General features: G+C 42.4%; 1 protein-coding gene across 1 annotated transcript in view; it reads right to left on the reverse strand.

The window, feature by feature from the left end:
- The window catches only part of FXR2 (FMR1 autosomal homolog 2), a 1,381,282-nt gene that overhangs the window by 676,269 nt on the left and 680,786 nt on the right, over positions 1-24,227 (reverse strand). Inside the window, exon 10 of the mRNA XM_044076212.1 lies at positions 14,792-14,901. Within this exon, the coding sequence (XP_043932147.1) occupies positions 14,792-14,901 (110 nt within the window). The remainder of the gene's footprint in view (positions 1-14,791; positions 14,902-24,227) is intronic.

Consider the following 24,227-nt stretch of genomic DNA (forward strand, 5'->3'; position numbering starts at 1 on the left):
CAGTCTCCACTCGTGTGGGTCCATGAGATTTCTGCTTAGTCCGTCTGCCAGTGTATTTAATTTTCCTGGCAGGAATTGAGCTTCTAGGTGCACTTGGTAGCTTAAGGCAGTGTTCCACAATGCCATGGCTAGTCTGCAGAGGGGGTAGTTATGTGTACCCCCCTGCTTGTTTATGTACCACATGACCGTAGTGTTGTCCGTATTTACCATTAGTTGTCCTGGAAGAATGTAGTCCTTGAAGGCTGTCAGAGCATTCTGTACAGCTAACATTTCTTTTTGATTGATATGTAGGTGCATTTGATTTGGGTTCCATTTGCCCTGAATGCACTTCCCTGCAAGGTGAGCCCCCCATGCATAGTCTGATGAGTCTGTAGTTAGGGCTTGGGCAGCAGGGAGTAGCATGAATGGCAGTCCCTTGTTTTGGTGGCAGGCCTCTGCCCACCATAGGAACTCCAGGCGTAGGCAAGGAATGATAGGAATCATTGTTTCCAGGCTGTGATAATGTTGACTCCATAGACTTTTTAAGTACCACTAAAGTCTCCTCATATGCATTCTTGCATATGGAATTAGAAGAATACAGGAGGCCATGAACTCCAAGGCTTGCAGTATTTGTCTTGCAGACAGCAGGGTTTTAGTGGCCACTTGTTTGAAGTTAAAATAATTTGCTTTTCTGGCGTGGGGAAAGCCATCTGGGCAGTTGTATTCAAGCTTGCACCCAGGAATGTAATCTGTGAAGAGGGTATCAGTTGTGATTTCTTTTCGTTTATGGTGTACCCTAGACAAGTTAGAACCCTTTTTACAAACGCCAGATTATTTAGAAGTATGGCCTGGTTTTCTGTCTGAATTAGACAATCGTTCAGGTATGGATATATATTTGAATATTTCTTTGCCTGCAAAATGCAATTACTGGAGCCAGGCACTTTGTGAATACCCTGGGCGCAGTAGACAAGCCAAAGGGCAGTGCAGAGAACTGGTAATGCAAGTAGCCTGCTTTGAAGCGTAGGTATCTTCTGCATGATTCCCTGATTGGGATATGCAGATAACCTCCTTTTAACTCTAGAGTTGCCAACCAGGCATCTTTGCCTAGCATAGGAAGTAACTGGTGAAGAGTCAGCATTTTGAATTTTCGAATGTCCAGAGTAGACAGGTCCAGAATTGAACACAGTGATTGGTCTTTTCTGGGTACCAGGAAAAGCCTGGAATGGGAACCTTGCCCCTTTTTCTCTTCTGGTACCAGTTGAATAGCCCCCATGTTTAAGAAGGAAAGTACTTGCTTCTGAGCCTCTGCCCACTGATTTGGGGGCAGGTCTGAACACCCGTTTGGTGTTGGCAACATGTGGAAATTAAATCTGTATCCCTGGGACACTATTTAAAACCCATTTGTCCTGGGTTAATGAGTTCCCAGTTTTTTGCATGAAAAGCAATCTTTCCCCCCAAAAGAGCGGCTAAAAGGTGAGTACTTGGTAATTTTAAAGGAAAGTCATTGAGACTGTTTGCCATAGGGGGGTGTCTTGTTACTTCCAGATTTGGAAGTGAAGGCCCCCCATTGCTTAGGTCTGAGTGTCCCCTGGGACTGAAACCTGGTACTTTTGGTGTGTCTGGATTTGGCTTGAGAGGATCTTGAAGGAGCTGTTAAGGACCAATTCTTGGTAGGCCAGTGCCTACTAAATCTTGGAGGTTGCACGTTTAAGAAATGTTTTACAGTTTGCATAGATTTAGCTTTATCTTCCAGCTTTTTTAAAACTTCTTCAGCCATATTGCCAAACAGGTGGTCCTGATTTAAAGGAGCATCCAACAATTTTGCTTTAACATGATCAGGCAGAGATTGCTCCTTAAGCCAAGCATGCCTTCTAAGCACAGACCCAGTAACAGCAGCCCTGGAAGAGGCCTCTAAAGAATCAAAGGCACATTGCAAAGTATGTTTTCCAACTTGTTCAGCAGAATGCAATAAATCCTATAAATCTTTATTTTCCACACAGTCAGAAATCGACATCATGTTCTGTCGAAGCAGTCCAATAATATGCTGTTGATATTTTAACAAATGAAATTGGTAGTTTAAAGCCCTGATAGCCAAGGCTGCAGAAGTATAAACCTTTTTACCCCATCTATCCAGTGCCCTGGAGTCTCTATCAGAAGGGGTAGGAATTTTAGCAGTAGAAGCCTTAATGCCCTTAGGCCCTTGAGAAATGGTTTCAAGATCTGCAACAGGATTTTTGAAAAGGAACTTAGAGTCAGGAACCCTGTAGTATCTGTCAGGTTTACAAGGAGCTGAAGGCAGGGAATCAGAGGCCATACTGGATCCGAAAAGACATCATCAACAATGTCTAGTACAGGAAGTATAGCTAATGGCCTATGCGGAGGTAAAAGAAGAAAATCCCTAAGCCTCTTTTTTGAAGCAGAGAATTCCTGACTTTCCCAGTGGAAATGCTCCCATAAGGTATGTAAAGTTTCCCCAAAAGAGAAATCCTCTGGGGGGGGCAGAGGGAATGGAATCTTCTGCATAAGAATCCTCATGAGTAGGTATGGACAAATCCAGGTCATTAGAAGAGTCTGAAGACACAGAATCCTGATCAGAAGATTCATAGTCAAGCTCAGACCTAGGCCTCTCAGAAGGGGGGGGGGGGTTGACTACCCTAATTAGAATAATTAGATCTTCAGCCATTTTGATCATTTGTTTTTTAGGCATAGGAGCCTGAACATGTGGCCTGGGCATTGTTTTTTTCCGACAAAGATCGAGATTTAGGCCTTAGGAGTTGGTTTGATATGCAAGTCTGTAGGCCTGAATACAACCTCAGAAGCCAGTGCCTGCACAGCGGCTCCGGACCCATCCAAAGTAGAGACATCCGCGGGTTCCATAGTTGAAATATCTCGCGCATACCGGACTCCGAATGGGTCTCCGTAGAGGCCTGCGAGTCAGAAGTAGCGGGTATCAGGGGCTGTAAAAGCGCCTCACTGAGTACCACCAAACTAGCGAATGGCTTAGGAGAAGCGTCATCGGCAGTTTTGGACCTCAACGGCCTGTCTCTGTCTTTATCTTTGCATTTTTTTCGAAATTCCGGTAGTCGGATGGCTAACCAACGTCATTTCTGGATAATTAAACCAAGAACAGAAATATTTAGAGGCAGAAATGTACAGACGATGGATAGTGCGCTGATTAAATAAAGCACAAAACCGACAGCAAGGTACGTCGTGGTCAGGGCCTAGGCAAGGAATACAGTACAGATTAAAATCTTTATGAGGTATTTGCTTTCCACAAGTAATGCAATTATTAACTTTTACTAACATCGGTAAGGAGCAAGAAAAAGTTTCCCCAATGGGGTACTTAGCTTTAAGTTGAAGACTTCGGTTCTGAAACTCGAAAATGAAAATTTCAGGAGTCGGCCGACCGGCACTTGCTAACTGCTTCTGCTTCGGGCACCGCACGGCAAGAAAGACTGAGGTAATGACGGTGGCTGCATGTTTCATACCCCTAACGACCTGACGCCATGGAAGAAGGGACAGCAACCGATGCAGGACCCAAGACTTTGTTAATCAGGCCAACTGAGGGCAACCTGCCAGCAGATTACCCCACATGTAATGACTGCAACAGTGAAACACGAAGAACATCCAGGAAGAGTCTGAAGTAAAAACCCGTTCCTTCTAGATGTTCTGGAACCGTTTCCATTGAGCCCTGAGTGCACAGTGTCTCTACTTGGGGCAATGTCTCTTTCTTCGTTTGGGAAATGTCTGGGAAACCGGACAGCTTTAAAGGCTGCTTAAATGAGTTTGTAGCCTTTGATATAATACTTAGCACCCACTTGTCTGCAGTAATGAGGGCCCAATTCTTCTGGAATAGTGATAGCCTTCCTCCTAGTCTGGGAAGAGAGGGTAAACTACTATGGATGAGTCATGGTTATTCCCTGCCAGTGGCCTATGGTCTAGGACTTCCTGGCATAGAAGTTTCTGAATGCCACTGCCTGGGTCTTTGGTGCTGCCTCTGGCTCCCTTCCCTACACAGCTTTCTTTGCGTAGCTTTAGACTGGGAAGGTAAGGACCAATCCTTAGAAGGGTAGATTCAACTGAAACATGCCTCCGCTTTGGCAGAAAAGAGAAAGTCCTTGTCCAAGAGGGCATCCAGGAGGTTAGATCGGACATGTTCTGGGAGGGCCTGCTCCCTTAGCCAAGCATGACGTCTAATGACAGAGCCTGTAGCTGCAGCCCTGCTGAAGGCTTCCACTCCATAATACCCACAGCGTAGGGAGTGTTTTGCTATCTGTCTGGGAAATGAAACTGCAAAGGTCCAGTAACTAAGTGTGTTTCATCTGATCCAGTAAAGTTTCCTAGTATTTAATCATGTGAAACTGGCAGTTTAAGGCCCTCATAGATAAGTCAGTAGAAGTGTAACCCTTTCTGCCAAATCTATCCAGGACCCTACTTTTCCTACCTGTGGGCAAGGGGGTTCTTGGAGTCAACTCTGACTTCTTTAGGGGCAGGGGTCACGACCACCAGATCAGCTGTAGGATTCCTGAATAGCTGTTTGTGTGAATCCAAAACTGTATAAAACCTGTCGGGTTATCTAGGAGGAGGAGGAGGAGGGAGGGGAGTCTGGCTTCAAGGAAGAGTCCTGAAACATCATCCACTACCTCCAAAACAGGTGACATGTCAAGGGGTTTATGTTCTGGGAGGTTGAGAAATTCCCTTATCTTATTTTGGACTGGGGTAATGTTGGGCTTCCCACTGGAAGTGTTCCCTCAAAGTGTGCAGGGTTTCTCCAAAAGAGGTATCCTCAGAAGGGGAAGCAGAAACCAGTTTCTCCTTTGTCACTCGTCTTGTTTCTCATTAAAGAACAGGCAGGGTAGCTTGTTTATATGCTTTATTACACAAACATCAGGATGGATAGCAGCATTAATTAACTAATCAACTTACACACTACACAGACATGCATGCCAACATCTCAACAGTCAAGTACAAAATGGCAGTGAGGCTCACACATGCTCAGTATTTATACACTTGTGCAAGCCCCTAGAAAGCTTCTTACAAGTATACATACATATTGATCTACATCCTCCCTCTTTAACGAACTGCCCACCAATACAATGTCATTTGAAAAGAAACATGCAATTGTATAGAAAATAGGAAAACACAACATTCAAGTCCAAATTTCCGTGCATCTGGAATATGGTCTGGAAATGAGACCTAATCTAGTAATATAGCAATCAAAACTGGGTTTAGCAACAGGGACAGTCACTGGTGAACTAACAATTTCAGGAGTTTCAAGATTCTTCTCAGAAACGGGGATATTTACTGGAATGTGCTCTGGAACTGGAAGGCTGAATAACTCACTCTGAGATTTAGAGTCTTTCTTGCAGTATGACACTGCAATACAGGCTCGGTCACCAGGATCAAATGTTTCCAATTCCACCTAAATTCTGCTCCTTGCAATTTCGCAATGTACAACCTCGGCTCTGGACATACACTTTTCACAACACCAATCCAATCAAAGCCTTTGGATATCTGCATCCTCACCATCTCCCCTTCTCATAATTGAGCAACTTGCTGGTCTTATCATAACAGGACTTCTGGGCTAAATGCCTCTAACAGATGGGCTTTCACTGATCTGTTGTTCCTGACACATGGAACCAGTAATGAACTCATAACTGGTAGTGTGGTTCTGGTTTGTCTTGAAAGACGTCTCTGTGCAGGTGGACCAAGATGTTTATCACCAGGAACATTTGAGATTCAAGAAAACATCACTTGTCTCATTTTCTACTTCTCTAGTAATTGTTTTGCACTTTGAACTGCATGTCCTGCTAAACCACTTGACTGCAGGCACTCAGGGCTACTTGGGACATGAGTAAAGTCCCACTCATTAGCAATTTTTTTGAATTGTTGGCTTGTGGAAACTGTGTACCATTGTCAGAAATAACTGTGCGGACTACCATGGTAGTCCAGGAATCTGGCTTAGCTGAAGCAGCTCTTTCGGTTGATGCAGCTTAGTTCCGTTACATGTAGAACAAGATAAAAGTACTCTTTCAATGTCCTGTGACATAGAAGGCCAAAATACTAGTTCTCTTGCCCTTCTCTTGGTAGAATTATTTCCTGGGTGGCCACGATACAAAATAGCAATACACCCTTGTTGCAAGGATTTTGGATCAATCACTTTTGGACCTTTCATAATGACACAGTCAAACAAAATCTCATCTCTGTAAGAAAAATAAGGTTGCAAGTCTACTAGTAAACAAGATTGCTTTGATGGCCAAGTGGTTGAGCTTCTGAAGTACTGGATCTGAGGCTGTATGACTTAAGCTCATCAAAAGGTGTGGAAGAAAAAAAATTCTCAATTCCATGACTAAAAAATCAAGTTGCTCATTTTCATGCTGTTCAGTGTTATTTCTGGGAGATCTGAATAGTGCATCAGCAAAGTTTGCCTTTCATGTAGACAAGATGGAAATTATATTTTTGCAATTTCAACGTCATGCTTTGCCATCTGTCTGGAACTGTATGCATAAGATTTCTCAAAATAGTGACTACAGGTGGTGATCAGTTTCAATCTGGATAGGTCTACCATAAATATAATCATGGAACTTCAAACATGCAAACTGCCGCCAGGAGTTCTTTATCTGCACATACTGCATTTCAGTTTGGGTTAGAGTTCTGGATGCATAGGCTACTGGTCTACCTTCTTCAAGAATGACTGCACCAAGACCACACTTCAAAGCATCACAAGAAAGAGCAACTGGTTTGTGAACATCAAAACATTTGAAAGTTGGTGAACTGGAAATTTTCTGTTTCAGGACATCAAATGCTCTTTGGTGGTGTTCTAACCATGACCAAGAAACCTCTGTCAGTTCCCCAAGTAGTGCTGAAAGTTGGCTCAAGTCTGGAATGAGCTTGCCATGGTAGTTAACCATGCCAAGAAAATGTTGTAGGGCTTGAACATTGTCTGGAGCTGGCATCTTGAGAATTGCAGTTTGCTTGGAAGGATCTGGTCGTAAGCCTGAACTGATAAATAAATGAGCAACATCAGTAACTTCTTGTATGCTGAACTTGCACTTCTGAGGATTCAGCTTAAGATTCACTTCACATGCTCATTCTAGAACTTTGAGGTTTCTGTCATGCTCAGCTTCACCATTACCTCCTACTAGAATATCATCTACTATAATAGCACACTGATACCCAGAAGCTCCACTGGGCTCTAAGACTTCACTGGCAGAATTTATTCCAAATGGCATTCTCAAAAATCTACACCTGCCAAAAGGAGTGCTGAAAATGGTTAGCAATGAAGACTTTGTCAAGCAAAATTTGCCAAAATGAACTCTACAAGACCGAAAGAACAGTGGCATTTAGCATAACAACAGCAACTTTGTACGCACTGGATGATGTCTTTTCAGTGCCTTGTTCAAATCTCATGGATCAATACAGATTCTAATATCATCTGAGCTTTTCTTATGAGCTACTACCATGGAAGATACCCATTCAGCAGGTTCATTAATTGGACAAATTGCACCTTGCTGCGAAATTTCATCTAGCTCAGCCTTGACTCTGTTCTGCATAGGTACTGGAACATTCCAGGCTGGTCTGACAACTGGACTGACTTCAGGGTCTAACTTCAAGGAGTACACAACTGGGAGTTTTGCCTAGTTGGTCTTCGAAAAGATCAGCACAGGTAGAAAAAAAAAAAAAAAAGACTGGGTGAAATTAGAAAAGTAGTCTTAAGCTTACATGGTACACTTCCTTATTAAATGAAAGCAGTCCCATTTTCAAACTGTCTCTCAGGCCTAATATTGTGTATGTGCCTTTTGACTATGTAAAATTGCAAGTCATAGCTGTTCCAAGCAGAGTAAAGTACAGTTGTGTACACTTACCATAAATGTAGATGTTCGAGTGTCTTCACTGTTGCAGTCATGACTGTAGGGTTCTCCCCTGCCGGCAGGCAGTCCTCGGTCAGCCAGAATCCCAAAGTCTGGGTCCGGCGTTGGCTGTTCAGCCATGCTCCCTGACGTCAGAGCGCCAGAAGTACAAAGCTGACAGCCGACGCCATGTTCTCCAGTCTTTCTTGCCATGCGGTGATAGCAGTTCGCAGTGCCGGTCGGCTGATTCACCACCATAAGCAACAAGGTTCGCACACTTTGCCAAATCAAGCTTCTCGCCAGCACAAACTCTAGCAAATGTTTCTGCCACTTTGAACCTGTTTCATCTTTGAGCTCTATGGGTTTCCCATTTATCTGAACAGTACAAAATACTTCACTGCCCATAAATCTACTAGACTGTTCATTAAGTACTGACACACCAACATAAAAAGTAGGGTCACAGCTTTCTAACTGATCAACTTGTCTCTTTGAATGTTCTCTCTTAATAAAGGAATGCCCCAAGTTTGATTTACAAAACCTTTTGAATTGATCCCACTTTTTGCATTTTGTGGCACTGCTGACCAAAAGCTATACACTTTTCTCTTTTGGGCTCATGATTTGCACCATAATTATGAAAGTTGGCTATGAAACTGGGTAGAAGCACATTCTTTGAGTTTGCTGACTCATTTGTGTGCTTCGAGACTGTGCGCACTCTGGAATTTGCTAGAAAAGTACAGGGTTTCCCAGTGACTGTTGCAGGGCTTACAGTTGCTTGGGCCAGTTTCTTTTAACCACGTGCTGCATACTATTCAACACGAGCACTAGAAGATACCGGAAGCATGCATTTCTCATTTGTAAGCATATTTGTGTGCTTTTACTGTAATATTTGTTTGGGGGTTACACATTTATCTAAATTTATGTTTTAAGCACTCCGGGCCTTCCCTTGACTCAGTCGGTACAACTATATGACTGTTGTCCCCCTCTCCTGCAAATACAGATGGCGCATACACAAATTAACGCCCTATTTCAATGGCTTATGAACCAGCTAAATTAAGCAGAATAATTAATGTGAAAAATGGACACTACGAGATACAGGCAGTCCAAGTTACAGACACCCAACATACAGACAAACCTATAGATAAGAACGGGCTGCTGAAATATTGGAAATAACATAAAAATAATAAAAATACTTAAAGTTGCCCAAATCTTACCATGACAATTAATTATGTTGTACTTTCCTTTTCCCTTTTTCCCCATTTGTCAAGCTGCTCGCACGTCTTGTTCAGCAGTTACTTCCTCCTTCACATAGAACATGAGATTCGATTGGTTAAGAGATCGCTGTGTTGGTGAGCTGATTGGTCAAGACCGCTGTCTTGTACAGTACAATACTGAAGCAATTACAGCACTGTACAGCAGAAAGGGCAAATGACAGTACGGCTTATTAGGATCTAGGTGACATTAGGAGGTCTGAAAGTTTAGGAAAGAGTGGAAAACATTTGTGGGTGATGTCTGTAGTACAGAAATGTTTAGAAAGAGGCAAGTTTAACATTTTTTTTTGTACAGAACGCTCTACTGTACTGTATTCTATTTTTATGTACTATTACGTAAAATTACACTGTACTTAACAGTACTACTACAAGATACAGTATAATGTTTAAGATTTTTTATTTGAAGGTGTTTCTAAAGTGCTTACTTTACTTTTCTTTGCATATAAAATACTAGACTGAGGCAAACATTTGACTAAGTGACATTTAATAACCATATGTACATGTTTTGACTTGCGTACAAATTTGACTTAAGGGCAGGCTAAAAAACAGATCTCGTCCTTAACTCAGGGACCGCCTGCACTTCGAAAAAAATGTGGTTGTTTTCCTTATTTTATACATTTTTATGCAATCCGGATTTTATTTCAAAGATTTTCCATACTTATTCAAATATTTTCTCAACATGTCAGTGTTTTGGACATTTTGTTTACTTAGAAATTCATTTAGAGCATTCTGAGTGCTTTGTTTTATATTTTGCAAATAAGAAATCATTTAAGTAAGCTTTGATACCTAAAATACACTTCTGATTTTTTATGAGAATTAAACGTGCAGTGGGGATGATCCACTCCTCTATATTCTTCCACCTTTAACGGAGTGCCTTCTTGGTCCAGAATCGGGACTTCTGGATCCCATTCTGACTCCATGTCACTCATCTTGTTACACATTAAAGACAACCAGGTGAGGTAGTTCATTTAAGTGCTTTATTATGCAGAAACCCATCCGGAAGGATAGCAGCAGTACAAAATATAAATTAACTGATTAACTGAAACTACACAGACACATACTAACATCTCAACAGCTACCTACAAAATGGCAGTCAGGTTCGTACGTGCTCAGTATTTATACACTTGTGCAAGCCCGTAGAAAGCTTCTTAAAGGTATACATACATATTGATTTACATACGTAGAGGAAACCTTAAAGAGGCAAAGGAAGGACCGCCTTCAAAGACTAAATCCTCCTGGTTAGAATCCTCATCGACTCAAAAGGGTCAGAAAGGACTTTTGGAAGGGAGTCCCATTCCAACTCCCCGGGAGGATTCAGTTAGATGTTGTCTAGATCTAATGAGAAAACAGGTCTTGAGCCAATCTTACAAGGTCCTGCTGATAAACCTGTGAATGGGAGACGGTAGCCCTAGGATGGGGCTGGGAAGAAGCCACTTAAGAGCAGCCTCTGTTTAGGCCTGGCTATGTCTGATGAAACACAGGCGCCCACCTTTCTTGGTACATTGGCAGCTGCAATGTCCTGGTGCCGCAAAAAAGCATAGTCGGGTCTTACTGTGGTGGTCAGAAGCAGAGATTTGCAAAGCAGTCCTGGACCCAACTGACGGATTGAGTCCTACGGCCTCAGCAGATGTCAAGGGACCCAAAGGCATATCAGTCTACAAATGGGTCTCGATAGAGGTCTGCTCCACCACCTCGGTCATATAACGGGTCTGCTATAGTGCATCACCTTCTTCAGTGACGATAATCCTGGGAAGATAGGCCAATGACAAACAGGAGTTGTCCGAGGCTATAAGCCTGGGGAGTTTCTCCTTCTCCATTTTATGCATAGGAATATCTGCTTCAGATCAACGGTCGAAGGCCAAAGAACACGGACAACCTCACAATTCACTGAGGTACCAAGCCAAAATCGCAGTCCTATGTCTAATGATTCTACTATTAAATCGGGTGCAGAAGCGACAGCTGAGAATGTCATGATCTGTGTCCAAGAAATTAAGAGAAGGAACAGAAGTCCCTGTGTGGAATCTGCTTACCACAATGGAGACAGTTATTAGTTTTCTCTGACATTAATCAAAAAGTGTAAAAAGGATTCCCCCAACAGGGTATTTAGCTTTCTAGTCTCTTCTCTCTGCTGCGGACCGATCAACCACACTGAATACTCTGCTTCAGGCTCCGATGGCAAGAAAGAACAAAGCTCATGACACCAACTGACTCCCCTTACAACAGAGCGTACTGTTGTCAAAGCATCTTTTGGCTGTTGGAGGGGGGAGATTTTTCTCCGGTAGTCAGGCCAGACAAGGGCTTCCACAGCAGGAAATCCCACAAGTCATGACTGCAACAGTGAAACACAAACATCATAAAAAGATCATCAAGGGATCGTCTACCTTGAGTGGGTTGAGGTTTAATAATGTGGGGGGGTCCCACAGTTAAGTGATATGAACTCAGAGTACCAGATGGCTTAGAGAGCGGATCTGTAGTCGAAAACATCAAAGAACAGGCTGGTGCCAGAGGCATCCTAGCTATCAGCACTGCAAACAAGGAAGGACAATCCAATTTGAACCATAGGCCCTGGCACCTAAGGATGAGCAAGGGAGGAACAGCCAAAGTAGGACCCAAAGCCAATGGAACGTCTAACCATGAAGCCAAGGAAAAGAGGATGATCCCAAAGTCCATCTGAGCCTTAAATTAGTTGAATATAAGTTGCTCCAATGCAGAAACCCTGACACTTCAATCAGATCTAGCAGCCCTAGATGAAGCTGAAGACAGTCTGGAAAGCTCAAGTAAAAGAAACTGAAGTCTTTCAGTCTCAAAAGGGAGAGGTCTGGATCAGAGTTGGGAAAGGTGCTGATGAAAACTCTGGAGCAGGAGTTACTGGGAGGAATGGGGAGTGAAGCCTATTAGAGGTTTGGAGCCACTGTCAAAAAGGGGATTGGTATACTCAAGGTTTGAGAGCCCAAGGACTCTGAACCCAGAGCCCTAAGGGTGGGCATTTGGCACAGAGGGTCTGTAACCACATCCCACACATTTCTTGAATCCTGAAAACGGTTTGTCCATTATTAGGTTGAAATGTCACAAAAGCAACATACACAATATCCCGGAGACTATACCACAAAGACTAAACTAGCACCAACATTAGTAATAAAGAAATACAAGTTTGTAAGTTTAAGCTTTTTTGAAAAGGAATAAAGGAAATGGTGGTAAAACTGTGCATACAAGTCAAATGCCCAACAGTGAAAAAAAATACCCTAATGAGGAGTTACTACCGCAACCAGAAAAAAAAAATCTACCTAATCGTATACAATAATGAAGAAAAGGCCATAGGAGAATACAGAAAATATCCAAACCCTACTTTAGAGATCACATCTGAAGGCTGAAGTGGCAAACAAGATCTGAGGGGACTGGGGAAGGTAGTGCATTATGGAACAAGCAGGCAGAGCTTTAGAGCTTAAGTGTCTAAGATGCCAGCCTCAGATGCATGTCAGATCCAATAACTCACAAGCTGAGGTAGATAGAAAAGACTACACTGTATCTCCAGGTCTCCAAGATGGATATTTCTTCTAATCTCAATTAGACTCATTAATGCCTAATGGCAGTCACGCAAGTGTGACATTCCTAACTACTAGCAGGCTGGATCAAAATTTTCCACAGTGGTGTGGTGCACAAAGAGAATTAAATGCAAGACAATCTTTTTAACTGAAGAAAAGCATCTTTTTGTATTTTTGTTCCGGTGATGTAACTTTCTCACATTTACTACTCTTAAACTCAACAGATTTAGCACAGCTATCAAGCTACAGCAAGACAAAAGTTGTGTATGGACTGAGTACTATTGCACTGAACAGAACAAGGAAGCCACATAGCTACCACCTCAGGCACGATTAACACCAGAGTGATATATACAATACAAGTAAATTAGTTAAATGTGATCCTTCATTAGGTTACACACATTCTTCTCTGAAGATAACCCCCACAGGGTAGTCTGCCAAGACAGCTTCCTGGTTACTGGCATTTTATCCCATTCAGGAGGGGATATGCCAAGTCTTTCCCCCAACACCCAATACTGTTAAGCTGGAATAAAGGTCTCTCCTCCTTTCTGCTGGGTGGATCACCAACCAGCAGAGGGTCGGGCTGACAAGAGATAAGCCCACTGTCTGGCTGCGACATATTTCTGTGTTAACCTCTTATAACCAGACTTTAAGGACAGTGCCAAAAAGGGGCATGAATGTGTACAAGCCTATCGTGAGGTCTACGACCTCCAAAAGCAGAAGCCCCATCCAACACTCTAGTTTTTGTGAACTTACTGAAGAGGCCTTCTGGAGCGTCACCATTAATGATTGGGATGCCTCCCACATTCCACTTAACTTCTGGAGTGGATGCCATCACCTTAAGTCTGGGTATTCTCTGCAGTAAACTAAGAGCTAGTTTTTATTCCTGACATTAACCCTGTCTCAGGAATCTGAAAAGCAGCAGCAGTAGTAGTAGTAGTAGTAGCAAAGGGGACAATCAGAACAGGAATTCTCTAGATATACACTAGCTGTGGTAGCATAATCCTGATCCTCACCAGAACTAGCAGACAAAGGCATCTGAGGCTGAAAAGGTTGCTATGGCCTCACTCTCTTTGCCTGCAGTTTCTTTGGTATTTTGTATTGTCATCTCTTCAACTGCTGTATCTGGATGTATGAAGTAAAATGGTCACCTTCACAATAGACATCTTGCACCAAGACTTTTTCTGGGCCAGACAGACTAAGCTCCTAACCCTACTGAATAAAGTTTTCTTTCTAAAGGTGATGCATTGCTTAATGCTTATTGGAATAGGTGCTGTGCTCGTCCTTGGCAAAAAAGCACTGGGAGTGGAAGTCCTCCGGTGGAATATACTTTTCCACACACAGCTGAATGTTTATCCAGAGATATAACAGAATTTGGAAAGATAGTTAACTCTAAGTTTAGCTCAGCAAGTAATTGGTCCTAGCACCTTTTCAACTACAGCCTAGTACACTCGACAGATGAGAGTAAATTGGTTTCTACAGACAAATACTGCAGTGTATGAATACATTTTAAACCACAAAAATACATACATATATGTACTTAGATTAAGATGAATTAAAACCTTAACTGCTCGCTCTTTTGCTCTGGTTGTTGAATGAACAAGCCCAATGGGCTCTACCCAATATTTCTTGCAGCAAAAGAACTTGGACGAAACATAATATATGGCAAAAGCACCTCCTATTTAAAGTCAGTCGTGGTAAAGCTACTCTTGCAGAGAGATCAGGAGTTAGGTGCAAAGTCTGTGGCAAATTGCTGGAATAAACAAGGCGGCTAAAGAGTACTCTAGTATCTGTCTGGTATTTCCAATAATTGTGAATTTAAGTAATAACTACATTGTTTCCATGTTTTTATTCCCAGGACTATGCAGCAGCTCATCAGGTTTAATGTTATTTCAAGTTTTCAACTCCAAACAGTGCTGATAAATGCATCTACATAATTTTAACAAGGCTGGATTTTGCACCCTTACCTGTGCATATAAGCTCAGTCAATGACAGGAAATAGCTGCAGGCTACTTAAACAGTTGCTACTCTGCCTGGAACACATGCTTATTGAGACTTTCATATAGGAATACTGAACTCCCAATGCAATTAAGAATCAAATAAACTGCATACTTAAAGATTCAAATTATCTTAGTTTGAAAAGTATGATTCTTACCTCCTCTCTGGGAATCTTTTTATCATTATCTCCTTCCACACGCACTCTGACTACTCCAGATTTATCCACAATTTCCTGAATCACTTTCCCATTCTTGCCGATTACTTTACCTGAAAATTGGAACATATGAGACTTCAGCATACTCCATAGAAAAATTGTAATGTCTTCTCTCAAGTTCTCCACAATTTTAGCCAGTCAAAAAATGATACATGGCTTGTGCATTTTTCAATCCAATTTTACAAACACAATACACAGGATTACTGCTAGGGAACTATGATGCTATCGGCAATGAAAACCTAGCCCCTAACCATCTGTCCAACTCAGAAATTAACAGAAGCAATTCTGTGTATTTGCAACATACGTTTCAAAGCAGTGCTGAAGTGACCTAAAGAAATGGCTGTGACGGAAATCAGAAATTAAACTTAAAAACTTCAGGTTACAAGGCTTATTCTAGCAAACATAAAATGCATGTTCACTGATGACTTAATGAAAACTTAAATGAGATACAAGAATTCCCACATCTTGTTCATATAACTTCATACTGTGGTCATATCATCTTGTTGATGAATGTTATCACTCTGGGTTGAATGGAACTAAAGATCATATGTTAGCAAGATCTAAAAAATGGATACTACATTAAGCTTCAGAAAAATTACCTACCAACAAGGTTGCATTCACCAAATTAAATGATGGTGCCACACTGTGGCTTTGCTCCTCAGAGTGTTTCTGTGCCACAATGTCCTTGTGAGCAAAAGTATACATTTTGCTTAAAACATGACCTCCAAGAAACTACACGTGCAACATTTCTATGTCCTGGTGACATTCCATAGGTATACTATACCCAGAAGATAAGACTGACAAATATTTATGAGTACTCAGATACCAGCAGCACAAGGAAACTAAAGCCATAAGAGAACATGCAGTACTGGCGTCAGTCTGCTAAGCAATAATAAGTGGATATACACCTACCATATCAAACAATCTGAGAAGTCTTGTTTCAGGACTGTATGAATTGGATATTCCCTCCAGTAATACTAGATTTAAAATTTTCTTCTCTCCAGCTTACCACACAAGGGCATGAATGACTCATACTGGCACATATTAAGCCAGATTAGCAGAGCAAGGTTAGCACGCCATATGATCATTTGCTGGCATCCAGTGATCAAGCACAACTGTTAAGAAATAATGAAATGCTGTATAACATAATACTCAGTTTGCAGAACACCAAGAGCAGCAAGTGGAAGGAAGAGGTGAGATACAGGAGTAAGGTGGGAATTATCACTCACTATGAGGATTCCTTCACAAAGCAACTCAAATAACAGTACCACCTGTTTCAGTCCTTGGTAGGTGCATGAATCGGAAGAATCTCAGTTATTATTAAAACACCCAGTACACTGGAGACAAGAAGGCCAACAAGTGAAAAAGAATACTGTAGCCAAAGGACACCAGACACCTGGAATAACCACTCAAGCAGCAGTGCCTGGTAAAGGGTGAGACTCTGTGACCAAGAGGCAGCAGTACAAATCTTCACAAAGCCATTTTTGCAACAAGCACTGGATGTAGTCCCATTCCTGAAGAAGTGATCTTTAACATTAGCATTTTCCAAGTATTAAATTGTATTATAACAAACTGCAATGAAGACAGCAATCTATTTGGAAATGGCTTTCTTACTAACTGCCAGTCACTCCCTTTCTAGGAATCAGATAATTAATGGTGGCTTCTTTTTACAGCTGACATTATATAGGGAGGACTGCAAAGCTCTGCAATTTTAGTTACTCTCAATTTAAAAGCAACCTTTCAGGTTTGTCATTAAGGGCAGAACTACTTCTGTAGTGATGGGCTATACTTTGCTACTGCTGAGAGAAATTAAAGTTATGTACTCACCATAGTTATGCTTCTGTTGTCCATTTTCATTCTTCCTCATCATATGGGATACAGATCTGACTCTGCTGCATATCTCAGACGTGTGGAACCAACTCCCAAGCTCCTCCTTCTACCCATAATGCCCCAACTAGCTTACAATACCTCAGATCAAATTTGCTGACATATCTCCCAAGACAGAGTAGGAGGAGGAAAACAGTAAGGCAAGAGTCAAACCTGGAACTACAAGGTTCCAAAAGGTCCACAAAATCACTTCAAAAGATAACAGGTAGAAGGGTGAGGAGTTGAAGAATGAAAACGGGCAACACAGCTGCATAGTTTTGGTAAGTACATAATATCTGATGATGTCCTTTTCATTCTTCCTCAACATATGGGAGAGTCCCCAGCTACGTGAATCTTGGGTGGCCCTCATGGAAAGATATTCCACAGAGCTGCTGAACCAAAAGCAGCTCTGCTTCTAGAAGTCAAATCTAGTTTGCAATGAGCAATGAAGGTATAACCATTAGACCAGGTAGCTGCTGCACAACTATCACCAATTAAGTTCTAGACCAGAAGTTTGATCTAGTAGACTGTGCCTAATAAGGAGGCTTTGATAGGAAGAGACCTTGCTTAAAATATACAAAAGAAATACAATGAGTAATCTATTTCGCCAGGGTAACTTTAGAAACTGGGGATCCCAGTCTGTTCAGTGAAAAACAACTGGTCTGTCTTCTGAAATGCTTTGTCTTGTGTAAACAGAAATGTAGCAGTCTATGTACATCTAAAAGATGTAGCATATTTTCTCCCTTAAATGAAAAATTATGGGAAAAAGACAGGCAAATGAACAGATATGATATTCGATTCAGAGGCTATTTTTGGTAAAAAAAAAAAAAAAAAAAAATTTTTTAAATGGATTGGTTTGTAAAGTAACTATCTTGGTGAAAAACAATGTAAGGGGATTTGAATTTGAGAACCTAGAGTTCAGAAACTCTAGTTGCAAGTGTAAAGGTGTAATACTACTAAAAATACTGTTTTCCAAGACAAAAAATTTAAATCAGTTTAGGCTGAAGGTTCACAAGGTTGTTGCGTCAACCCCTGAAGTACAACTGTCAAATCCCAAGAAGGTGATGGATCTTTCACTGGAGGCCTGAGTAAAAAGGTACCTTTTTGAAAAGCCTTGCAAAATTTAAAAACTAAACAGGAAGCCTTTCCACCTGAATGAAAATAATTGTACTTTCGATTGTGGAAAAACTAGCACCTTCCTGAAAAAGGGAAGCTAAAAAAGTACAGTTGTGTACACCTACCATAAATGTAGATGTTTGAGTGTATTCACTGTTGCAGTCATTACATTTGTGTAACCTGCTGGCCGGTTGCCCTCAGTCGGCCTGATTAACAAAGTCTTGGGTCCTGCATCGGTTGCTGTCCCTTCTTCCATGACGTCAGGTCGTTAGGGGTATAAAACATGCAGCCGACACCATAACATTAGTTTTTCTTGCCCCAGATGTCAGGTGCCCCCCAAATGGGGAGCAAATAAAATTAAAAACACAAAAAATATACCTCCAACCAAAAGCAAATACATCAAAAGGACTTTTAAGCATAGTGAAAGAAAGCAGAGGTATATAGCCAGAGAAAAATAGGGGGCTGGAGGGAGGGTAACCACGACTGCAACAGTGAATACACTCGAACATCTACATTTATGGTAAGTGTACACAACTGCACTATGTTCTTCGTGATTCACTGTTGCAGTCATTACATTTGGGTAGATTCCCAAAGCTATGGTTGGGTGGAGGGAATTATATAGCATTAGGACCAGCTATAAGGCCCTGCAGGACAGCAGCGGCAAAGCCAGCTCTAGATTTAGAGAAAAGTGGTAAATGGTAATGTTTGGTGAAAGTATGAACTGAGCCCAGGTAGCAGCTTCTAGAATGTCCCTGGTAGGAACACGTCTGAAAAAGGCTGTTGAAGTAGATGCAGCCCTGGTGGAATGGGATCTGATCCCCTGGGGGATAGTTTTTCCATGGTGCTTATAGCAGAAATGAATACAATGGCTTATCCATTTGGAAATGGTTTGCTTTGAAATGGCCTTTCCCCTCCGCCCCTGCAGCAAATGCTACCAGCAGATGTTCAGATTTTCTTTGAGATTTAGTCCTGTTTAAGTAAAATCTAAGTTGTCTGTGTACATCCAACGAATGCAGAATCCACTCCCCTTTGTTTTGTGGATTGGGAAAGAAAGTTAGCAAATGAATGGTCTGATTAAGAGCCACACTAGATACCACCTTAGGCATGAAGTATGGATTGGTCCTGAGAGATACCCCGTCCGCATGAAAAATAATGAAAGGCTCCACTGCCATAAGAGCCTGTAATTCGGAAATCCTTCTAGCTGAAGAGACTGCTAAAAGGAAACCTGTTTTCCAGGAGAGAAATTTTAAGTCTGCAGTAGGAGCTGGTTTGAAAGGAGGGAGAGTGAGTTTCTCCAATACAAAATTGAGGTCTCAGGCAGCGGTTGGAGCTCTCCTGGGTGGTCTTAAGTTTTTGGCCCCTCTGAGGTACTGCTTTAGCAGAGGATGAGAAAAGAGGGGAGGATCTGTGTTGTAATGAGCTGAAATGGCTGAGGCATGGATTTTTATTGAAAAAAAGTACAGGCCCTTGTGAAGCATCTCAGTTAAGTATTGGAAAATCTGAGGAATGTTGGGCACTGCTGTTGCTTATCCCTTGAGACTGATTCCAGACACAGAATTTTTTCCATTTGTCAGCATAATATTTTCTAGTACTAGGTCAGCTTGCCTCCAAAACGACATCCACCACAGGTTTGCTGAGGGATGCTAAGGGTGAATTTAGGTTATTAGCCACACTGCAAGATTCAAAGTTTGGAGCCGAGTGTGCAGAGTTTGGTTATTCTGCTGAGACAGTAAGTAAGGTGTCTGAGGCAGGTGCCACGGTGGAGGGTGTGACACACTGCGCAGGAGTGGGTACCAGTGTTGGCAAGGCCAGTCTGGGGCAATCAAAATCATTTTTGGTTTGTCCTGTTTGACTTTTAGTAGAACTAAAGGCAGAGGGGGAAAAGGCATAGACTGATAGGTTTTTCCAGCTGAAGGGCAGAGCATCCACTTTCCAGGTTTTTTTGTGATGAGTTCTTGTGCAAAATTTGTCCAACTGATAGCTCTGAGGTGAGGCAAAAAGATCTATGTCGAGGCTCTCTATTTGCATGTCAACAAGTTAAAAATCCGTGGTTCCAGTTTCCATTCGTGAGGGTCCATGAGATTTCTGCTTAGTTCGTCTGCCAGGGTATTCAGCTTTCCTGGCAGGAATTGAGCCTGTAATTGTACTAGATAGGTCAAGGCCATGTTCCACAATGCCATGGCTAGTCTGCAAAGGGGGTAGGAGTGTGTACCCCCCTGCTTATGTACCGCATAACTGTGGTGTTGTCCGTCTACCAGTAATTGTCCTGGATGAAGGTAATCCTTGAAGGCTGTCAGTGCATTCTGTACAGCTAGCATTTATTTTTGATTGATATGAAGGTGCATTTGATTTGGGCTCCATTTGCCCTGAATGCACTTCCCTGCCAAATGAGCCCCCCCAAGCATAGTCTGATGAGTCTGTAGTTAGGGTTTGGGTGGCAAGGGGTGGTGCATGACAGTCCCTTGTTTTGGTGTCAGGCCTCTGCCCACCATAGGAACTCTAATTGCAGGCAAGGTATGATAGGAATCATTGTTTCCAGGCTGTGACAATGTTGACTCCATAAACTTTTTAAGTACCACTGAAGTTTCCTCATATGCAGTCTTGCATATGGAATTAGAAGAATGCAGGAGGCCATGAACCCCAAGGCTTGCAGAATTTGTCTTGCAGATAGCAGGGTTTTTGTGGCCACCTATTTGAAGTAAGTCACCAAATGAATTTGCTTTTCTGGTGTAAGGAAAGCCATCTGGGCAGTTGTATTCAAGCTTGCACCCAGGAATGTAATTTTTTGAGAGGGTACCGGTTGTGATTTATTTTCGTTTATAGTGTACCCTAGACAAGTTGGAACCCTTTTTACAAAAAGCAAGATGTTTTAGAAGAATGTCTGTTTTCTGCCTGAATTAGACAATTGTCCAGGTATGGATATATTTGAATATTTCTTTGCCTGCAAAATACAATTACTGGGGCCAGGCACTTTGTAAAGACCCTGGGTGCAGTAGACAAGCCAAAGCGCAGTGCAGAGAACTGGTAATGCAAGTAGCCTGCTTTGAAGCGGAGGTATCTTCTGCAAGATTCCCTGATTGGGATATGCAGGTAAACCTCTTAAATCTAGAGTTGCCAACCAGGCATCTCTGCCCAGCATAGGAAGCAACTGGTGAAGAGTCAGCATCTTGAATTTTAAGATGTCCAGAAATGTGTTTAGAGTAGATACGTCTAGAATTGGACACCATGACTTGTCCCTTTCTGGGTACCAGGAAAAGTCTTGAATAGAAACCTCGTCCCTTTTCCTCTTTTGGTACTAGTTGAATAGCCCCCATGCTCATGAGGGAAAGTACTTGTTTCTGGGACTCTGTCCACTGATTTGGGGGCAGGTCTGGCCATCCGTTTGGAATTGGCAATGTAGGGAAATGAAATCTGTATCCCTGGAATACTACATTTAAAACCCATTTGTCCTGGGTTATAAGTTGCCAGTTTCTTGCATGAAGAGCCAATTTTCCCCCCAAAGGGGCGGCTAAAAGGTAAGTGCTTGGTAAGTGCAAAGGGAAGTCACTGAGACTGCTTACCATAGGGAGGTGTATTGTTGCTTCCAGATTTGGAACAGGAGGCACCCCATTGTTTTGTTCTGAAAGTCCCTTGGGACTGAAACCTGGTGCCTTTGGAATGTCTGGGTTTGACTTGAGTGGCTCTCGAAAGAACTGGAGAGGTTGCACTTGTAAGAAATCCTTCACAGTTTGCATGGATTTAGCTTTATCTTCCATCTTTTTTAGAACTTCTTCAGCCTTATTACCAAAGAGACGGTCCTGTTGTAAAGAAGCATCCAACAATTTTGCTTTAACATGATCAGGCAGAGTTTGCTCTTTGAGCCAAGCATGCCTTCTTAGCACACACCCAGTTACAGCAGCCCTGCAAGAGGCCTCCAAAGAATCAAAACCACATTGCAAAATATGTTTTCCAACTTTTTCAGCTGAATGCAATAGATCTTTTAATGTTTAGTTTCCACACAGTCAGAAATTAACATCATTTTCTGTTTAAGAAGTCCCATGACATGCTGTTGATGTTTAAGCATACGAAACTGACAGTTTAAAGCCCTGATTGCCAAGGTTGCAGAATCAGAAGGGGTAGGATTTTTAGCAGTAGAAGCCTTAATGCCCTTGGGACCCTGAGAAATGGTTTCAGGATCCGCAACAGGATTTTTGAAAAGGAATTTGTGGGAGTCAGGCACCCTGTAGTATCTGTCTGGCTTACAAGGAGCCTGAGGCAGAGAATCAGGAGCCATACTAGATTCTGAAAAATTATCAACAATGTCTAGAACAGGAGGTATAGCCAAAGGCCTATGCTGAGGAAGAAGAGGAAGAAGAAGAAGAAGAAAATTCCTAAGTCTCTTTTTAGATTCAGAAAAATCCTGACTTTCCCAGTGGAAATGTTCCTTTAAGGTATGCAAAATTTCCCCAAAAGAAAAATCCTCAGTGGGAGAAGCAGAAGGAATGGAATCGTCTGCATCAGAGTCCTCATAAATAGGTATAGACAATTCCTGTTCATTAGAACAATCAGAAGAAACAGAATCCTGTTCAGAAGATTCATAGTCAATGTCTTGCCTAGGCCTCTTGAGGGGGGGGGGGGGTTGACTACCCCTGATCAGAGTAATTAAATCTTCAGCCATTTTGATCATTTGTTTCTTAGGCATAGGGGCCTGCACGTGGCCTAGATGTCACTTTTTATACAAAGGTCGAGATTTTGGCCTTAGTTTTGAAGATGGTGTTGGTCTAATATACAAATCTGTAGGTCTGAAAACACCCTAAGAAGCCGGTGCCTGCACAGCGGCTCCGGACCCATCCAAGGTAGAGACATCCACGGGCTCCATAACTGAAGTATCTCGCAGCATACCGGACTCCGAATGGGTCTCAGTAGAGGCCTGCAAATCAGAATTAGCTAGTATCAGGGGCTGCGAAAGCGCCTGAGTACCGGCGAACTGGCGACTGGCTTAGGAGAAACGTCAGTAGTTTTGGACCTCAACGGCCTGTCTGTCATTTTCTTTGTGTTTTTTAGGTATTCCGGTAGTCGGATGGCTAACCGACATTTCTGGATAATTAAAGCGTGAGCCAAAATATTTAGAAGCAAAAATGTACCAACGTTTAATAGTGCATTGATTAAATAAAGCACAGAACCGACAGCAAGGTACATCGTGGTCAGGGCCTAGGCAAGGAATACAGTTCAAATGGAAATCCTTATGAGGTATTTGCTTCCCACAAATAATGCAATTATTAACTTTTACTGACATCGGTAATGAGCAAGAAAAAGTTTCCCCAACGGGGTACTTAGCTTTTTAGTTGAAGACTTTGGATCTGAAACTCGAAAACGAAAATTTCAGGAGTCTGCCGACCGGCACTTGCGAACTTTTTCTGCTTCGGGCACCGTGCGGCAAGAAAGACTAATGTAATGGCGTCAGTTGCATGCTTTATACCCCTGACGACCTGACGTCATGGAAGAAGGGATAGCAACCGATGCAGGACCCAAGACTTTGTTAATCAGGCTGACTGAGGGCAACCTGCCAGCAGATTACCCAAATGTAATGACAGCAACAGTGAAAAGTACAGTTTTGTACCTACCATAAATGTAGATATTCGAGTGGTTATGCTGCTGCAGTCATCACACTTGGGTTATCCTGCCGTCAGGCGGTCCCACAGTTGGCCTGAATTCCAAAGTCTTGGTCCGGCGTCAGTTGTCGTTGCTTCTTCCCTGACGTCAGTGCGGCAGGGGTATAAAAGAGGCAGCCAACGCCATTTTCTTCAGTTTTTCTTGCCCCAGATGTCAGGTGCCCCAAACTAAGAAGGCAAAATAAGAAGCTTGCAAATCATACCTTAGTGCAAAACAATGGTACTAGTTGTAAGCAAATACACCATATAGACATGCATCTCAAAGGTTGAAGTACATGGAGGTATAAGAAATGCCTTGTTAGCTAGAGGGGATGGAGGGAGGGTAACCTGGACTGCAGCAGCATAACCACTCGAACATCTACATTTATGGTAGGTACACAACTGTACTATGTTCATCGTGCTATGCTGCTGCAGTCATCACACTTGGGTAGAGTCCCAAAGCTATGGTTGGGTGGTAGGAGCTAAACTGGGTTAGGTGCAGCTAAGATGCCCTGCAGAACTGCAGTGGCAAACCCAGCTCTGGTTTTTGAGTAAAGAGAAAGGTGGTAATGCTTGGTGAAGGTGTGCACTGAACTTCAGGTAGCTGCCTCCAGAATGTCCTTTGTTGGGACTCCTCGGAGGAAGGCTGCTGAGGTTGCTGTAGCCCTGGTAGTGTGAGACCTAATACTAGCAGGCACTGCTTTCCCGTGGTGTGAGTAGCAAAAGCGGATGCAATGTGCTATCCATTTGGAGATGGTCTGTTTTGA

The sequence above is a fragment of the Protopterus annectens genome, chromosome 7.part0 (genome assembly GCF_019279795.1).
Source record: "Protopterus annectens isolate FY-2018-M chromosome 7.part0, PAN1.0, whole genome shotgun sequence".
NCBI classification, from domain to species: domain Eukaryota; kingdom Metazoa; phylum Chordata; order Ceratodontiformes; family Protopteridae; genus Protopterus; species Protopterus annectens.